This window comes from Capricornis sumatraensis, chromosome 3, assembly GCF_032405125.1.
Source record: "Capricornis sumatraensis isolate serow.1 chromosome 3, serow.2, whole genome shotgun sequence".
NCBI classification, from domain to species: domain Eukaryota; kingdom Metazoa; phylum Chordata; class Mammalia; order Artiodactyla; family Bovidae; genus Capricornis; species Capricornis sumatraensis.
In genome coordinates, this window is record NC_091071.1 from 68,534,152 (window position 1) to 68,553,695 (window position 19,544).

The 19,544-nt window shown below is 40.9% G+C and overlaps 1 protein-coding gene across 4 annotated transcripts in view; it reads right to left on the reverse strand.

The window, feature by feature from the left end:
• Positions 1-433: 433 nt before the first annotated feature.
• ITGA6 (integrin subunit alpha 6) overlaps positions 434-19,544 on the reverse strand; it is an 85,581-nt gene continuing 66,470 nt past the window's right edge. For 2 of the 4 annotated variants that reach the window (XM_068969051.1, XM_068969050.1), the window contains 6 exons: positions 19,119-19,292; positions 17,210-17,308; positions 17,001-17,111; positions 16,803-16,901; positions 7,272-7,397; positions 434-2,545 (listed from right to left, as the gene is read on the reverse strand). In XM_068969051.1, the coding sequence (XP_068825152.1) occupies positions 2,384-2,545; positions 7,272-7,397; positions 16,803-16,901; positions 17,001-17,111; positions 17,210-17,308; positions 19,119-19,292 (771 nt within the window). In that variant the 3' untranslated portion in view covers positions 434-2,383. Of the gene's footprint in view, positions 2,546-4,723; positions 4,854-7,271; positions 7,398-16,802; positions 16,902-17,000; positions 17,112-17,209; positions 17,311-19,118; positions 19,293-19,544 lie in introns of all 4 variants that reach the window. The other 2 variants (XM_068969052.1, XM_068969053.1) reach the window with 2 other exon arrangements.

A 19,544-nucleotide genomic window follows, 5' to 3' on the forward strand; every position in this document is an offset into this window, starting at 1 on the left:
AAGAACTTTTTCCTTTGTGCCATGTGTCATTGCTAACTGACACCCTATCCTTCAGAGGCATAATAAGCCTTTGAAGCAGACGAATCAATGCTTACACACAACCCCCAATTTGCAGGTATCTTGAACAAACCACCTTTAAGATCATTTCTTTTGAAAATATTCTCAACAAACAGTAAAGCCAAGAGAGGAAAAAAATCACATTTACATTGCATTTTGTGGAGCATTAATATCTTTGGCTGATCTGAGATTATTCTTAGTGTCCCATAAATAAAAACACCAAAACCTTTATAGTTCAGCTTGATGCGATAAAAAGAAAGGCAAGTCAGGTTATTTATAATTTCACATGTACAATGCTATGTTTCTAAGCCACAAACACTTTCATAAAAAAATTTTTATTTCACACTTTTATACAAATATCCACAGGTATTTTCTAATCATGAAACAATTTTACAATGCTAGTTAGTATAAAAATGTATCAAATGCAAACAGACCAGTGACTTGACTTGAGATGACATTTTTAACGACTATAAACACCACTACATTCGTGTTTCTTTTGTTGGTGAACCACCCTTGCACCCCACCCCCCTTTTTAGGACATTCATTTTTATAACAAAGGTCTATAAACACTTTCAAAATATCAGCTTCTCAGCAACCTATAAGCCAGTGCACTGGGTTCCAAGTTATCTAAGCAAGAAACTGAGATTTTAAACATTGTTATGACCTGTTTTAGAGAAATTTCTGTAAACAAAATATCATCTGTAAAACTATTTTTGTTTTGAAAATTCCAAAGCACAACTAATATCTTAAGGGCATAAGATTTCTGGGAAAAAAAAAAAAAAAAACGCAAAAGCATCAATGTCACATATAGCTGTATTTTGTTCTTTTAAAAGATTTTGAGATGCTACTTATACTACAGCCAAACAAATTAGCACCTGTTCATTGCTGTACCCCCCGTAACTTAACATTTTGAAGTACAGTAATTTTTTTAAATTTAGCTTTCCAGCTATTCAATCTCTATTGAATATATATAATAATAACTTCCTCCTCCCTCCCCTTCATCTTTAAAATTGAACAATTTACACTTCTTTTCAGAGTAGTTAAAGTATTTTGGGGGATACAGACAGGGGAGGAAACAAAGCAAAAAACAGAACATAGACTCATTGATTAAATGTTTCCAATAATATTTTAAAACTTCAAAGCCATGATGTTTAGACTTTTGGTATCAGGTATTCAGTAGTCTTACACTGGATCGGTTTGGGTCCACCATCGGCACTCACCATTTCTTTCAAGTCCTGAATACACAATATTTTCAGCAGTGACTAAACTGCACTACAGTCCAACAACAATCCCATTATTTCCAAGAGTTCCTGATAGTTATAGCAAGAAAATCATGAATATCACACAGGGCTCTAAACTAAAAAATATCTTCTGTCTTTAAGAATTAAACATCTCACAGTTAAATTCTGTTTCTTAAATGTTTTGGGTTTGGAGGGAGGGGATGAGTGCTGTCATGAAGGGAGTTAATAACTTAAACTTCTCTGTAAAGTATAACAACTCTCTGCTATATTTATAAAGACTTACTATGTTCTTTAGGCAGTCAGTAATTGAGGTCCAACCAGTGACCTCTCATGTTCTGATTCTGATTGCTTAATCCAACCTGAAGGGCAAACTGGAAAATCTTTGGCCTGTTAGTCAATAACAAAATGGTTTGTAAAAAAGAAAAATAAATACCATATACAAATAAGTATAACTAGCATTCAAATCTGTTATGCCTGTGTATTTTAGTGAAAGGGAAATGAAACCTGTGTGTATTTGGCGTGAGCAGGTATTCACACGTCTAGGAAATGGAAAAAGATGGCAGGATGGCAACATCACCTTCTATTGCACATTTAATTTATGGGAGCACTTTAGTTTGAACACGGTTACCCTGATGGCATAGGGCTGTGATGCAGGACAGTTAACTGGCATGTTCTCCCGTCCTATGAGAAGAACACTGGCAGAGGTGGTGCCGAGGTTGGGACGGTCACTCTGTTGGCGCAGGGGTCATGGTGCCTTCTTCCAGCTACACCTTTGGAAGGATGTCGCGTAAGAGTAACCGGGCAGGCCCTTCCCCAGCACAAGTAAGTCAAAAACAAAGGCAACCCGGGACGTTAAATTAAGGCAGTTAAAGAAAAATCCATTCCAACAGCCTTCAATTTGGCTGTGCAAAACAGGAGCCTCGGGCTACGTAACAATGTCCACAGTTAAAACTGTAGGCCCGTACTGTTGTGCAGTCTGTCTGAAATCAGTATTCAGATATTGAACAGGTTTTTCAATCCATCTGAGTGTCTGGGTTGGGGAAAAAATAAAGCAGTTTGGGTACTGTGAAGCTTTTCTGGCCTCCCTAGGAGTAGCTTTCATTTTCATTCCACTTTGTGATCCACTGTTTTTTTTCAGGGTTATCATTATATTTTTCATCTTGGATCTCTCGCTCTTCTTTCCGGATCCTTACAGCATGGTATCGGGGAACGCTATCATCGTACCTAGAGCGTTTAAAGAATCCACACTGGAGACAGGGGGGAAAAGAAACAGATACAAATTAAGTAATTCCAAGAAGGGCAAGTCCACTAGATGGTAATATCTAAGCTTTCTGTTCAGCTATGCCTAAATTTGGACTGGGACAAAGAGTAAAAGACATGGTTTTCTTTTAAGAAGGAACTAATAGGTCAAAAAGAAATAGTAATAGCCAGTGAGGATAAACAGCAGAGAACAGCTGTAAAACTGGAAGAAAAGTCCCTTTTCCCATCTTGTCTTTCCATCTTATTATAGCAATGTTAGTTACTTCTAAGAGTTGAAGAGTTTATGAAATAGTGCTTCCATTTTTTTTACAATCACCATACTATATGTGAAAGATCTAACTTTCAGATTACTAGAACATCATGTTAATTTCAAGGACAACTTTTTTCAAGGTCATAAACCAAAGATATTCCATGCCCCTCTTCCACTAACAAAATGGAAATCAGGTCACAAATATTTTACAAATTACTACTTGAAATGGGTGATTTAATCTCCTCTCCTTCGAGGCTCCAGTACTTCTTTCTTAATAGCTAAGATGTAATTTATACTGCCTGGATTTCCAAATGAAGCCTCCAAACTAAGCTGTTTCATTAATAAATCATGCAGTGACTGTGTCCTGCAATAAAATCATTCACCACAAAGAATTTGAGAAACTATCACTAGATTGAATTTCAGAGCATCCTCTAATTTCTTTTCTTTTTGGCAAAAATACAGCATTTACACTTAGATTATTAATGAATATATATTTTATTAATCTTTAAAACATATTCAATCTGATCCAAAGTAGGTTTTTATTGGGAACATACCTGGAAATTCTTAAGTCAGATTGAATTTTTTTAATGAATAAAATATATATGTATTTTTTAAAAAGATGTCTTTAATTTTTAAATGCAGATAAAAGATGGATGAGGAAGATACTTAGAATATGTTGATTAATGTGTTTACTATTTGATATCAATAGGCACAGAACATTTGTTTTGAATGATGTTAAGCTATAAAAATGGCATGGGGCAAAATAAAATTATGTACAAGTTTATCACTAAATCGGTGAGGAAAATGGGACAAGAATTTTTGTTCTAAGGCCTTTTCTATTTTCTGCAAAAAAAGCCAAAACACCTATCTGTCACATAGTGTGACTATTGCCCCATTTAAACAGACGAAATCGGGGTGATACATAAACTGAAATGGAAATGCTGGGATTCATCATGACAGGGCCATGGAAAGGGATTACAGGGGTAATTCTACCCTCTGGTGCCCACAGAAATGGAAAAAGGAATCGTTGCCAATTCCTGTTTCCATGGAGTTACAAATAAGAGAAGCCAAAATGAACTTAAAATCAGCTGAGACCCAGGGCTGAAAAAAATTTCTAGGAACATGGAACAAGATCAAACTCCATTACAACGTTTTGAATAAACTGTCCACAGCATTTTTATATTAAACTTTTATAAACTGAAGGCCATGTTGGCAAAGAATCATCTTCTGAAGTTGACCATAATGTCTATCACACCAGTAGTGAAGAGTTTGTTGTAATGGTCTTTGACTTGTAGTAGATATGCAGGGAAAGGAAGTTGCATGCTTAGCCAGCATAAAACAATTTCTGAGCAATAATAAAAGCATTCCAAGCCTTGCCCCATCATTTTATAGCACAAAAATCAAAAAGATGACAGTGAGAAAGCCTTCTCTTCAAGAGAAACACAATGTTTCCAACATGCAACAGGTTAATTAGGCAGTCAACACAAGCTTCTATCTGTGGGAAATTCCAAAATGGACAAGAAATCTGGCATGATTTCTTATGCATCTTTGAAATTCCAAGTGGTATGCTACATACTAGATTAACAACACGTGGCAAACTGGTCAACTGTAGAGGTCTAACACCTCCTATGTGTACGTAGATTGCAGTTTTCTTCATTGCTGTGGGTGATGTCTATTAACAACAACAAAAAGTAACTCACCTGCAACGAAAGATTCTTTGTGCACTTTTTTTTTTTTAAAGTAAGCTTTCAAGTGAAATAAATGAAATAAAATAAATTCAAGCAAGGCAAGCCAGTGTGGACATTTGGAAAACGTCTGTTAATGGGACACACACAGCAAGCTGTTGCTTTTAAAGTTAGCCACCACAACCATAGCAGGTTCCACAGCTAGCAATTAAAAAACATTGATCAATTACCAATTACAGAAGTAGATCAATACTACGCATCAGAAGTAAGCCTCTCTTTATCAGACGGCTGAGCATGGATCTCAGCCTTGTGATATGTGGCATCATAGTGATCTTTCTTATTTCTCTTGAAGAAACCACACTACAAAGAAGCAAGGTATTTAGTCAGTGTTACAGTTCTGTGTAAAAGCTAAACAAAAGAAAAATCTCAGAGTTTAACCTGTTTCCTCCTTACAGCTTGCTTACAAAGAGACCACTATGGATCAACCAAAAGGGAACAAACCCCATACCGTATGACACAGTGACATCAAGTGTGCTGTATACTCAGTTGCTAAGTCCTGTCTGACTCTTTATAAAGACTGCATGGACTATAGCCCACCAGGCTCCTCGGTCCATGGAATTTTCCAGGCGAGAACACTGGACTGGATTGCCATTTCCTTCTCCAGGGACTCTTCCTGACCCAGGGATCTGCTTGGCAGGCAGATTCTTTACCATGGCGCCACCTGGGAAGCCTCAGTGACGTCAATTAATCCAACTCTATTACCAGAGGTCTCTGGTCAAATATTTATACGGATGACACTAGCAAATTGATTTTTCTATTTGTAACAAATCCTAAGGGCCAAAATCATTCTAAAAGGAAAAATATTTACACATCTGATCATAGTTTTGGGTAGTTTCTTCTTGCAGGGCTTCCTAGGTAGCTCAGTGGTAAAGAATCTGCCTGCCAATGCAGGAGACATGGGTTTGATCCCTGGGTCAGGAATATCCCCTGGAGGAGAAAACGGTAATCCACTCTAGCATTCTTGCCTGGGAAATTTCACAGAGGAGCCTGATGGGCTATAGTCCATCGGGCTGCAAAAAGTTGGACACAACTCAGCACACAGTTTCTTCTTGCAGGGGATATGGAGTCTAGAAATATGCAAAAGATTGACATCTGCAGTTTACTGATTCAAAGTGTAAAGAATAAATTCTCTAAGACTTAGCACAAATCCAAATAAAAGAGACACTGAATATTTTTCTGTCCTTTTCAGTGAATTTGATGGGATAAGTGCCATCTACTTAGGCCTCTGTGGGGTAAATCACAATATAAATTTGAACATACCATCATGAAATAATGATTGCTATCACTTCCCCAAATTCTGAGCCACCATGTAACATTTAAGTGATAGTAATCTGTGCTCCTCAGATTAGGTCACTCTAAATTACAGAGGTATAGGAAAAAGACTGTCCTTGTAGGACCTCTTCTGGAGAGCATAGAAGGCCATCCTCAAATATCAAACTTCATATTCAGCTTTGGATATCAAAATAATTTCCAGAGCATCTCCTGTATCAGCTGGCTGTACTCAAACAAACCTACTATCTGAAATAAACATCAGGTAGGGCTGGCTGACTTCCCATGGGAGGATGGGTCGTGGCATAAGCAGATACCAAACTTCAATCACACGACTGGAGGACGCCCAAAAACTATCTCAAAATTATCTTGGCAAAAGCAAGTTACTTGGAAAATAAAAAGAGATGCCCAATATTTGAAAGTGAAACTATCTTAAGTCCTTGTCCATTATACTTGGATCCAAAGAAAAGGATAGTTTGATCCTAGGGACTAGTAGTTGAGTTTCATCATTCTTGGCCTCTAGACCAGACATGTTTGGAAATCCCAAATTTCTGGCCTTTTAGAAAAGTAATACACTGCATACATAATGTCACAGTAATTAAAACATTAGTATTCCTAATGTTTTAGAACTGAGTAAAGGATAGAGACTATAAATATCCTCTCTTCACATCATGTCAAGTTGAGTTGCCAAATAAGTCATTACAAACTTTGTTTTGAGTTTTTTGGGATTGTTGATAAGTCTGTGAATCTCCATTACTAACTGAGAATAACCCAAAATCTATAGGTGATAATTTTTGCCAAGAAAAGTATGTGACATCTCATACATTTTTTGTAATGTCGACTATTTACTGGTAGAAAGCAGAGGGAAGATACTGCATTATATTTACAGGACCAGACTCTAATGAAGTACATCATATTAAACACAGATCTTCCTTATGCTTGATATAGGCTATGGTGACCACTTTGAGAGTCATTGATTTCATGCTTTCCTATTTCCTAATCTAGCTGCAACTGTAACAAGCCCCCATGGTGCCATGAACATTTCTTTTCAACAAAAGTTGAAATTAATAGGGATACAGATTCTGATTAGGGTGATAACCAACTTGCTTAGATTCAGAACTTGATCATCAATAAAGAAACGGTCATAGTGGTAAAAATTTTTTAAATTATTATCTGCCAAACATGCTATAGTATATGTGAAAACACTGAAATTTACACACTTAAGAAACTCCTTATATAAATACTATTCCTTTATAAAATATTAGATAGGTATTCAGATCTTCATTATATAATTCTTGAGTTTGCTGTATTTTGGAAAATTTTCATAGAAAAAAATGTTGGGGAAAAGCAGCAATGAAAAATGTATGTACTATCAGGGTTAATTTACTTTAACAAGAAAACCTGAAATAAAGTTTATATCACAAAACTCAAGTGCCAGATATGACTTACCTTCCACAGTAAAAATACTAATAGACCAAGCATCAAAATCCCAGCAAGAATGGCCACTAGGATGATCCACCAAGGTACTGCTGAATGTTGAGCTACAGTCTTTGAGGGAAACACAGTCACACGAACCTATGGGGCGTAAAGGAAAGCAATGCCATTACAAACTTGGGTGAGAATTAAACCCTGAGTTTGTATCACTAATTCTGCTTCTAGATACACTTGGTCAATGTAGCCTATAGATGGATGATGTGTCTTTTTGGTGTGAGTTCCTTTCCTTTAGTAATGGAATATTGCTTCAAGAGGCATTTCTTGGAGCTCTTTTCCCAGAACCTGGAAAATGCTGAATTATGTTTTGATGAAATAATTGCTTCTGTGCTAACTTATCTTTTATAAATTTTTATAATCAACAGAAGTAGAGGAAATTGTATAATGAACCATCATTTATTCATCAGCAAGTTTCAACAGTTACCAAGAGGGATACAACCAATCTTGTTATATCTACATTAATATAACCTGGTATTTTTTTGAGAACAATCACCCTCTCTTAATTAAGCATTCAACAATGGCAACAAAAGGGTCCATTTATGCACAATTAGCCTACATTCCTCACTCATATTTTAAAGATGTTACGAAATATAAAAGAGGAATGGAGCTACACTACTGACACCATTCTAATTTTCCCTTAAGGTTGAAAGCAAGCAGGACCCAGTGGGGCCCTCTCAGCAGACCAAACCTTTATGGTTCAAACCTGACAGTTACTTGGAACCACACGATTGTGATGGTCATCTCTGAAAACAGAAGATTACCTCTTCCCCAGCACATAGCCCCTTCTTCTCTTCCCTAAGTAATCTCAGAACAAAACCGGGGGAGTTGGTTCTTTGGGACACGAGTTCACCTTCTTCCCAGGATTGCTAGCTTCCTCAATAAATCTCTCTTTTCTTTTACCTAACACTTCTCTCTCAGTATTGGATTCTTGGGTTACGGGAAGCCAAACCTGAGTTCAGCAACAGGATAGCAAACTAAAGACCCTCATAAAGAATAACATTTCCTGAAATGGCTTGCTGTCATTTACTACGACAATATGTACAGACAAACGAGACTGAATTCATTCAGAGGCAGCTCACAGCTTTAAGCAGCAGCTGATGGAAAAGACTCTGATGCTGGGAGGGATTGGGGGCAGGAGGAAAAGGGGACGACAGAGGATGAGATGGCTGGATGGCATCACCGACTCGATGGACGTGAATCTGAGTGAACTCCGGGAGTTGGTGATGGATAGGGAGGCCTGGCGTGCTGCAATTCATGGGGTCGCAGAGTCGGACACGACTGAGCAACTGAATTGACTGACTGATGTGTTTAAGCTCTAAACACTTGATAGCTGGCAAATACCAACTGAATAGAAGTGTTTATTCAGAAATCTAAAAAGTTGCTTATGGTAATTTGCAACAACTTGGTTATGTGAGCTTAGAATTCAAGCGGATTTCTGTGATGCCAGAAGGTTTTTTCCAGGAAACTAATCTTCAAAGCTTATAAAAGACCTGGTGAAAGCCACAAATATGACTTTGTAAACTATACGGATTACTCATCTATCAGTTTGAAGTTTCTGCTGTTTTTGAATTTAAAGAATATAAAGTGAAGGGTAAAGAAAACTTAAGAGGGAACAATTTAACTCCTGAGAAGTGTTTCTAGTTAAGTATTCTACATTAGTATTGAATTCTGGATGCTGCCTAAAATGCTTCCATGTCTACACTGTGATTCAATACTACCATACTAGAATACTTAAAAAAAAAAAAAAAAAGACCTCTTAAAGTTCTTCTATCTATACCAGAAAACAAGTTTTCAACCTGCTCTTACAGTTTATACTTAAAAGCAGGAACTGCTTTCCTTTAAACATCTTTAATAGGACAGAATTCACATTAAGAGTTTTCTAAACTCTAACCACATAAACACCTTTATCAGCTACAATGTTTCCTGTTATGGTCTCAATGAAGTTTCACTTAAGCTTTCAGCCCAGGGCAGGGCCTCCTGACTCACTTCCTCTTGCCTCCCTTTCCCCAACAGGTGTCCTAGCTTTAAGCTAAAACAACTCTTTCTTGAGATTACTGGTTGAAGCAGAGAGGTACCCAAGAAGTAGGGAAGAGAGAATGGTGAGAGACCAGTAAATAATAAATGTAGTTGATGTGTAGTGCTAAATCAGACAATCCTAAACTAAAAATATTACTTCAACTAGCCTACGGTTTATCTTGGCTTCCCAGGTACACAGCGGTAAAGAATCTGCCTGCCAGTACAGGAAACACAAGGGATGAAGGTTCAGTCCTTGGGTCCAGAAGATCCTCTGGAGAAGGGAACAGCTACCCACTCCAGTATTCTTGCCTGGAGAATTCCAAGGACAGAGGAGCCCGGCGGCCTACAGTCCATGGGGTTGCACTAAGTCGGGCACCACTTAGCAGCATGCACACACACATGCTTTATCTCATTTAACTCTGCTTCCCTAGTATGTAGCATAGGCAAGCCGCACAGTATCCCTGGGGCAAGGTGATGACTTGGAAGGGCCATTCTCATTTTTAACAATAAGTCCTGATGAAGCCTTTTGAAGTGGAGAGCGGACACTGGTCCACAGACACAGGAATCAGCGCGGTACCAGTCTTTCAAATGGATTCTCCTAGAGGGAAACCACGCCCCCAAATGGCTGCAATCCAACAGCCATAAGGGCTGAACAAGGTAGTTTTTTATTTTGTGGGGTTGGGAGTCGGGTGCAGTGTTGGCAGGAACTCAGCTGAGAGCTCTAAGCCCCAGGTCTGGCTACCATTCTAATCAGATCTTGGAGCCTTTTAGAAACTCAAACAAGTCACTGTGCCTCAGACTGAGGACGAATGCTAGGCTCTGCGCCACACATTTAAGGTTCAGATGTGCTCTGCAAACCCAGTGTGTGTCTGTCTGTGTGCAAGGCCACGCCACAGGAAGGCAAGAGAGGCCGGTCAGCAAGATTTTATTGTTTGTTTCCTTAAACTGTCAGCTCTGTGTGGGGTGTCTGTGTGTGCGTGTATGGTGGTCATTCTCCAGCTGGGACTGAGAATAGGAGGAGGGGAGCGGAGCCGGCCTAAGAATCGGGTGGGGGGAGACCAACTATTAGCTGAGATTCCCAGAGCTCTGGACACCTTGTCTCATCTCGTCACGGCAACTGTTACTGATGAACAGTGACAGGTTCAGGCGAGTAGAAACTACTCCAACTTCAAAAACAAACAAACAAAAAAACTGTTTTGCTTGCATTAAAATCTAGGCATTTCCACAGGGATGACCTCTGCACGTGAACCTCATCCATCATGCGTCCATCAGAGGAAAAGGGTTTAATTCTGCTGATGCATTAAATTCCATCACCAGTGAGCAGTGCTGAGATCACATGAGCTTGCCCCCAGCCAAAACTGTTTCCCTAAATCACTCTTCAATGTAATATATTCCACTTTCATTGAACTTTAGTATAAGATATTCACCCAATGAAGGGATTTTCGTTATCTTTTACAAAACTATTAAGGAAACCATCCCCTTAGTGAGTGTTCTTCATATTAGAAATTCATCTGATAGAAGAATCCACATCTCAAGTCCTTCTCTGAATTTAGAACCAAAAAATGAAAATCTCCTCCACCCTGAAGAATAACATGCCTACTTCCACTTATCACACTCATTCTCATCTTTGGCAGGTAGGAAATTTACCCACTCTTCCTATTCCTTAGGAATGAAGTTCAGTTCAGTTGCTCAGTCGTGTCCGACTCTTTGCAACCCCATGAACCACCACATGCCAGGCCTCCCTGTCAATCACCAACTCCCGGAGTCTACCCAAACCCATGTCCATTGAGTCAGTGATGCCATCTAACCATCTCATCTTCTGTCGTCCCCTTCTCTTCCTGCCCTCAATCTTTCCCAGCATCAGGGTCTTTTCAAATGAGTCAGCTCTTCACGTCAGGTGGCCAAAGTATTGGAGTTTCAGCTTCAACATCAATTCTTCCAATAAACACCCAGGACTGGTCTCCTTTAGGATGGACTGGTTGCATCTCTTTGCATTCCAAGTGTCTTCTCCAACACCACAGTTCAAAAGCATCAATTCCTCAACACTCAGCTTTCTTCATAGTCCAACTCTCACATCCATACATGACTACTGGAAAAAACCATAGCCTTGACAGACAGACCTTTGTTGGCAAAGTAACATCTCTCCTTTCTAATATGCTGTCTAGGTTGGTCATAACTTTCCTTCCAAGGAGTCTTCATTTCATGGCTGCAATCACCATCTGCAATGATTTTGGAGCCCCCCAAAATAAAGTCAGCCACTGTTCCCACTGTTTCCCCATCTATTTGCTATTAAGTGATAGGACTGGATGCCATGATCTTCGTTTTCTGAATGCTGAGCTTTAAGCCAACTTTTTCACTCTCCTTCACTTTCATCAAGAGGCTCTTTAGTTCTTCACTTTCTGCCATAAGGGTGGTATCACCTGCATATCTGAAATTATTAATATTTCTCCTGGCAATCTTGATTCCAGCTTGTGATTCTTCCAGCCCAGCGTTTCTCATGATGTACTCTGCATATAAGTTAAATAAGCAGGGTGACAACATCCAGCCTTGATGTACTCCTTTCCCTATTTGGAACCAGTCTGTTGTTCCATGTCCAGTTCTAACGGTTGCTTCCTGACCTGCATACAGGTTTCTCAAGAGGCAGGTCAGGTTGTCTGGTATTCCCATCTCTTTCAGAATTTTCCACAGTTTATTGTGATCCACAAAGTCAGTGGCTCAGAGGGTAAAGCATCTGCCTGCAATGCAGGAGAACTGGGTTCAATCCCTGGGTCAGGAAGATCCCCTGGAGAAGGAAATGGCAACCCACTCCAGTACTCTTGCCTGGAAAATCCCATAGACAGAGAAGCCTGGTAGACTACAGTCCCTGGGATCGCAAAGAGTCAGACACGACTGAGCAACTTCACTTTCACAAAGTCAAAGGCTTTGGCACAGTCAATAAAGCAGAAAGAGATGTTTTTCTGGAACTCTTGCGTTTTCGATGATCCAGCGGATGTTGGCAATTTGACCTCTGGTTCCTCTGCCTTTTCTAAAACCAGCTTGAACACCTGGAAGTTCACAGTTCACATATTGCTGAAGCCTGGCTTGGAGAATTTTGAGCATTACTTTACTAGCGTGTGAGATGAGTGCAATTGTGTAGTAGTTTGATCATTCTTTGGCACTGCCTTTCTTTGAGAAGGAATGAAGTGGGGATATGTAAGTACAACCAATAAGAAACTTCCTCCTTCCTTGGCTGAATTCAACAAATCTCTCCCGGTTCACTCTCTCCTGTGTTCATTCAGTCGTGTCTGACTCTTTGGGACCCCATGGACTGTGGCCCACAGGCTCCTTTGTCCATGGAATTTTCCAGGCAAGAATACTGGAGTGGGTTGCCATTTCCTACTCCAGGGGATCTTCCTGACCCAGGGGTTGAACCTGAATCTCTTGTGTCTCCTACACTGGCAGGTGGATTCTTTACCACTGCTGCTGCTGTTAAGTCGCTTCAGTCGTGTCCGACTCTGTGCGACCCCATAGACAGCAGCCCACCAGGCTCCCCCATCCCCGGGATTCTCCAGGCAAGAACACTGGAGTGGGTTGCCATTTCCTTCTCCAATGCATGAAAGTGAAAAGTGAAAGTGAAGTTGCTCAGTCGTGTCCGACTCTTAGCGACCCCATGGACTGCAGCCCACCAGGCTCCTCCATTCATGGGATTTTCCAGGCAAGAGTACTGGAGTGGGGTGCCATTGCCTTCTCCACTTGACCACTGCACCATGTGGCAAGCCCCACTCACTGTCTCCTAGACCATGAAATTCGTAGCAACTGACACTATCTTATTCAATTTTGCTTCTCTAGCACTTTTGTGAGGAAGGCTTCTCTAGCACTTCTGCAGTGCATCCATGGCTAATTGGCTTGTTAACTGGATCAATTTAATTGACGCTAAAATTTTAGTAACCATCTTATCTGGTTCAGTTGGGTGACCAGCTCTCCCTGACTTTTATTATAACAATATCTTAAATGTGTTTTATTAAGAAATGAACACAGGTGGGAGGGAGGTTCAAGAGGGAGAGAACATATGTATACCTATGACTGATTCATGTTAATGTTTGGCAGAAACGAACACAATTCTGTAAAGCAATTATCCTTCAATTAAAAAAATAAATATTTTAAAAAACAACACAAAACTCTTAAAATTGGTTGGGTTATAAGGAAACAAATATTTTTTTTTTATCTTTTTAAAGCCAGGATTAGAGTAAAAGCAATGGGAAAACATATCAACATTAAGACCAAAAGACAAGGCTGAATTATTCAACCTCCTTTGCTTCATGTCCAAAGAAAAATAATCTAGACAGTGGAAAAGACGGAGAATCAAGATAAAAATGAAATTGAAATCCTCAGTAAGTGAGGGAATAATAAATGAAGGCATTTTGACACTTGAAATAAGCTTGAATCTTTAGACCCCCACCCCCCAAACTGCACCTTAAAATACTAAAGAAACATGTAGATATGACAGATGAGCTATTATATCTCAGAAATCAGTTAATAGAAAAGGTAACAGTAGAGATTAAAAAGTCTCTGTTTTCAAAAGAAATGGGTTCTAGATATGAGACTAATCCACTTTCAAATCTACCAGTTATTAAATAAATCAAGTAGCATTATAGCAAAGATTCCAATTCCCATTAGTAGGCATGGGCTCTCAAAGCCCTGAGAATATGAAATGCCCAAGAGAACCTCATTTGCATTTGTGACCCAGCCACCAGTCTAGACACCATGGCCCTCAGTTCCATCATCTTCAAGAAAACAAGAGCACTTGATAAGAAGTCATGAGCCCAAGGTCTGGTCTTACCTCCACCCCACATGCTGGTCCTGTGACCCTGAGGGACAGACAACCTTCCTTGGACTCAGTTTTCTCATCTGAACTTGAGATTTGGGGACTTCATGGGGAGCAAGTAATTTAGAGTCAAAGAATAGGGGCCCAGAAGCCAGAATGGTATAGATTTCAATCCAGGACCCCGAATGACATCCCCTGTCTATGCCTGCTTCCTTTTTTGTAAAGTGGGTACAATGTCTACCTTGGCATTCTCCTGCAGCTTAGATGATAGTATATGGGTAAAGCATCTAGTAGATGGTAGACATTTAATTAGTGCTTTATTAATATTAGTTTCTTCCCTCTGAAGTTTTCTTCTCTTTGAAGCGCAGTGATTCTCAGGATTGCTGATTAAAGCTACAGAAAGTTATAGCAACTGCCTTTAGTCAGAAAGGGAGAGAAAGGATTCCCAGGAAGGGTGTGGTTTGACGGTCCTTAAGGTCCATCTAGTCAAGGCTATGGTTTTTCCTGTGGTCATGTACGGATGTGAGAGTTGGACTGTGAAGAAGGCTAAGCACCGAAGAACTGATGCTTTTGAACTGTGGTGTTGGAGAAGGCTCTTGAGAGTCCCTTGGACTGCAAGGAGATCCAACCAGTCCATTCTGAAGGAGATCAGCCCTGGGATTTCTTTGGAAGGAATGATGCTAAAGCTGAAACTCCAGTACTTTGGCCACCTCATGCGAAGAGTTAACTCATTGGAAAAGACTTTGATGCTGGGAGGGATTGGGGGCAGGAGGAGAAGGGGACGACAGAGGATGAGATGGCTGGATGGCATCACTGACTCGATGGACTTGAATCTGAGTGAACTCCAGGAGTTGATGGACAGGGAGGCCTGGTGTGCTGCGATTCATGGGGTCGCAAAGAGTCAGACACGACTAAGTGACTGAACTGAACTGAACTGATGATGCCTTATTAGTAAAGGTAGAGGAACGTCCCTGGTGGTCCAGTGGTTAAGAATTTGCTTTCCAAAGCACAGGATGTGGGTTCAATCCCTGGTTGGGGAACTAAGATCCCACAGCCAAGGGGCAACTGAGCCCACATGTCACAACAAGCCTGTGCACAACGAAGACTCAGTGCACCCAAAAAATTAAATTTAATTTAAAATTTTTAAAAAGATGTAGAAAGGTAGGAGTAACCTGCAAAGACAACATAAGGTCATGGTGAGGGTACATCCTGGTTAAGTCTGGGACAGTCCCAGTTTACACCACATGCCCCAGCATCCTGCCCAGTTTAGCACTTGCCCAGACAGATGTTTGTATTCCAGTTGAGATGGTAAATTTTAATTAAGGGTCACTATATTCCAGAAACCAAGGTCATCAGGGAGACACACTGGATTTCAGCTGGTCAAAGGACGGAAGCCTAGACATTTGCCTTAAGTACATCAAGAGATCAGCTTTAGGACAGTAGTTCTTCTCCATTCACTCTCTTTTGCAAAACACTCCCACCTGTGACCTCTAGTCATTTACTTTGAGAGCCTGATACAAGTCCCTGTGGGGCCAGACCCCCTACCCCCAACTAGGAGCCCTTTACTATACACAAGCTTCTGTTGCTAGTCCTGGTCAACAGTTTTCTTAATTACCTGGATGAAAACACCCAAGATATGCTTCTTGGTTTTAAAAAGATAAAGCTTGCAAGGAAAGAAAGTTACCAGAGAGCAAATGATCAAGACTCAAAATTACATTGTAAGCCCAAACAACAGACCAAAAGTAAACCACGCAAGATGTCAGGATGCACTTAAAGGCGTGTATTTACATTTTTAAAAACTGCTCAAGGGTGCAATGTGGGAAATACAGTTTGACAGCACATTCAGATGAAAACACCTGGAAGTTTCAGTAGAAAACAAACAGAAAAATAGTAGCTGTCAGAAATGCAAACCATCTTCAGCAACCATTTAAAGACCACAGTTTAGGCTGAACTAACAGAAGCTGGGAGGCTGTTAAAGGGAAAGTTAAGCTGAACTAGGCAGACCACACGTCCACTCTCCTTCCTGGAGCTGGCCCAGGAAGAAAAGAGATCTGGAACCTCTGCAGCTGCATCGGGCAGGACAGATAATTGAAGAGCTGGGTGGTCAGCTTTGAAGAGAGTAAGAGAGGTATGTCCGAGAAAGCATGACAGTTTCCTTCAATTATTTCAAAGGCTGCTACATGGCTGAGAAGGAGGACTTATGTTGGGACTTGTTCCGGGGGCATAATCAGGAACTGATCTTAGAAGATTCAAGTCTCAATGCCTATATAGAGATGGTTTCTAACCACTGCCACTGGCCATACATGCCAAGAGCTCCCCCATAGCACAGTGAGGTTACCATTAGTAGGAGTACGCCAACATTGGCATTGGCATGAGGGGCGGTACAAAATGTGGGACCTTTAGACTTAGGAGGTGCACCCCACCTCTCCTTGAGCCAACAGCTCTCAAGTCTGTCCCATCTGCAGCAGAATGAGATGACTTGAGTCACGTCTTTCTTCCATGATTCTACTGAAATACAACTTGGGGTGGGTACCACCTTAAGACACGATCTGCTTTCTCTTTAAAGGGAGTATTAGTGAGAGACATGAGTCCAGAATAGCGTGTCCTCAGGCCATGGGCGTGGGGTAGAGGCAGAGAGATCAGCTAAGTGAAGCCCACAGAACCCTAACCTGAGTGCCTGCGTTGGGCAGCTTGATGTTCTCGGTGGCGGCAGTGACATCAATGGAGGCCCGCACGAGAATGTCCAAGTAGTTCATCTTGGAGTATTCCTGTTTGGAGACAAAGTGAGTGAAAGCGTGAGTGAAAAGAGAAATGTTCTAGCAGGTGGCAGACGGCTTGGGGGACACAGCCTGCAGTGGGGGTCACACCTCCAGAAACGTGCTGTTCCATAACCTCGAGCGCAGAACCACGGAGGCCTTGCTGTCCAGCCCTCGCAGCGGGCACTTGATGTTCACACAGTTCACGTTCACGCTGCAGTTCTGGGGAGAAAAAGAAGAACAGGAGTAACAGCACAATGGTCTGGGGAAGGCCTTCCCACCACCACCTGGAAAACTCACAGCTCTTGAAAAATACTCACAAGGGTCTGATATTTTCTTTCAGAAAATAAAGAAAATTTTCTGCCATCATCTGTCTGTCTTTCGGCAATTTCTCGTTTCCTTCTTGAGTTGTGAGCCTCCTGAAAAGAATTACATCTGAAATACTTCCACCAAGTGTAATTTTTGGCATTACTGTACAAATCTCCTGTCCACAGGGTCACAGAGTCAGACACGACTAAAGCGACTTAGCATGCATACATGCACTGGAGAAGGAAATGGCAACCCACTCCAGTATTCTTGCCTGGAGAATCCCAGGGACGGCAGGGCCTGGCAGGCTGCCGTCTACGGGGTCGCACAGAGTCGGACATGACTGAAGCGACTTAGCAGCAGCAGCAGCAGCAGCAGCAGTACAAATCTCCCAGATTATGCCAAATTCACGACTGATAATCTTCACCTTTCTGCCAGCACCAAGGTGCATAAATAATGTAAGTGTAAGATCACAAAGTGTTAATTACCAACCTCACTTCAACTTTATTTTTCAAGGTAATTTCCTTTCATTCCAGCCTTAAAACTCAGAGTGAGACAAAGGCTTTCTTTGTTCTGCTGTCTCCTCACCAAACTGTGAGCATCCTGAGACCAGGAACCAATCTCATTCCTCTACCCCTAGGCACTTAGATCAGTACCTAACATAACTGTAAAAAGCCAGCACATCCTGAATGAGCGACACGGAATGAGGAAAAGGGAAAGTAGCAAAAGATCGAGCGTGATTTATTCAAAGGAGAATACTGAAAACTAAGCCAAGGAAGATGCTTTAAGGTTTCATTTTTCAGACTTCCCCAGTGGTACAGTGGATAAGAATGCACCCGCCAATGCAGGGGACACAGGTTCAATCCCTGGTCCAGGAAGCTCTCACATACCTCAGGGCAACTAAAGCGCATGTGCCACAACCACTGAGCCCAGGCCCTAGAGCCTGCCAGCCGCAACCAGGGAGCCCATGCGCCTGTGCTCCACAGTAAGAGAAGCCACTGCAAAGAGAAGCCCACGCACCGCAAGGAAGAGCAGCCCCCGCTCACCACAACTAGAAGAAAGCCAAGAGCAGCAACAAAGACCCAGCAAAACCAAAACAGGTAAATAAACTGCATTTTTCTTAAAGATTAGGAATAATGGACCATCTTGTGACTCCAAGTTGATGAATATAAACCACCAACTATGAACATTGGTCACACCCAGTCACCTTAGAATTTAAAAGAAACAGACTTGCAATAACAAAGCAAGTCTTTATCAAAATGGAGCATAAATGATAGACCAGATAGTTAAGTGTGGAGCAGTAGAGAGAGAGGTTAACAGTGCAGGCTGTGAAAACAAGCAGGGCTGTGCATGAATGCACTGCCCTCATAACTGCTGAGTGACTCTGAGAAGGTTAATCTCTCTGATTTTCAATGTGCTCATCTATGAAATGGTGGGGATGAGACAAATACCTCATCAGACAAGCAAGAGAATAAAATGAGAAAATGCAAACCAAATGCTAAGCATGGTGCTTGAGACATAACAAGTACTCAATAAATATTTTCTATTTTAAAAAGAATGAAAAGTCTTCAAGGTCACTTGCTAAGGTGCCAGTATGTTCTGTAATGCTTGATTCTACTGGGAGTTAACACTGGCTGGCCCATCCCCAGGGCATGCCCTTATATGTCACACTGGGCCTTCAAACTTCAGAAAATGTCATTTGCTTCAACATGCATAAAATGACCCTGACTTATATGCCACAGTGGTCCCTAATCAGCAGAAATCCTCAGCCTGACTTGGTTACTCACAACAAAACAGAAACTATGACACCAAAGGAAAAAAAAATCCAACATGCCAGAATGTCAGTTTCCCAAGGCGAGCAATGATTTCCCCCTTCTCTCATATTAACATCTATGGAGACATGAGACAGATGCGTCAACATACCGTGAGTTTCAGGAAGTTTATTTCACCCTGTGGCTCACAAGTAATTTTTTCCAATCCTTTTGATTCTACTTTTACCAAATAAAGCAACCATTTGCCGTTGCTAATTTCTTTTGGCCACTGGATATTCAAGGTTGCTGTGCCGAGGTTTTTAAGAGGTTTGCCCAAGTTAATTACCTGTTAGAAAATAATATGTATTATCTCAGTGTAATTCTCTCAACATAAAATTAAGTAAGCAGTTCCTATTGCCAAGAAAAAAAGCCAAAATATCTGGCATAATCCAACAATAAAAGCGCAGGCACCGAAAGTGGACTTTGGCTAGGGCATTCAAAATAGAGATTTGTGTTTAAAGATTCTTGTCAATAAAAATGGGGGGGGGGAGTTCAAAGAGAAATAATTGTTCCTTCAATCCAGGAACAATTTCTGTGT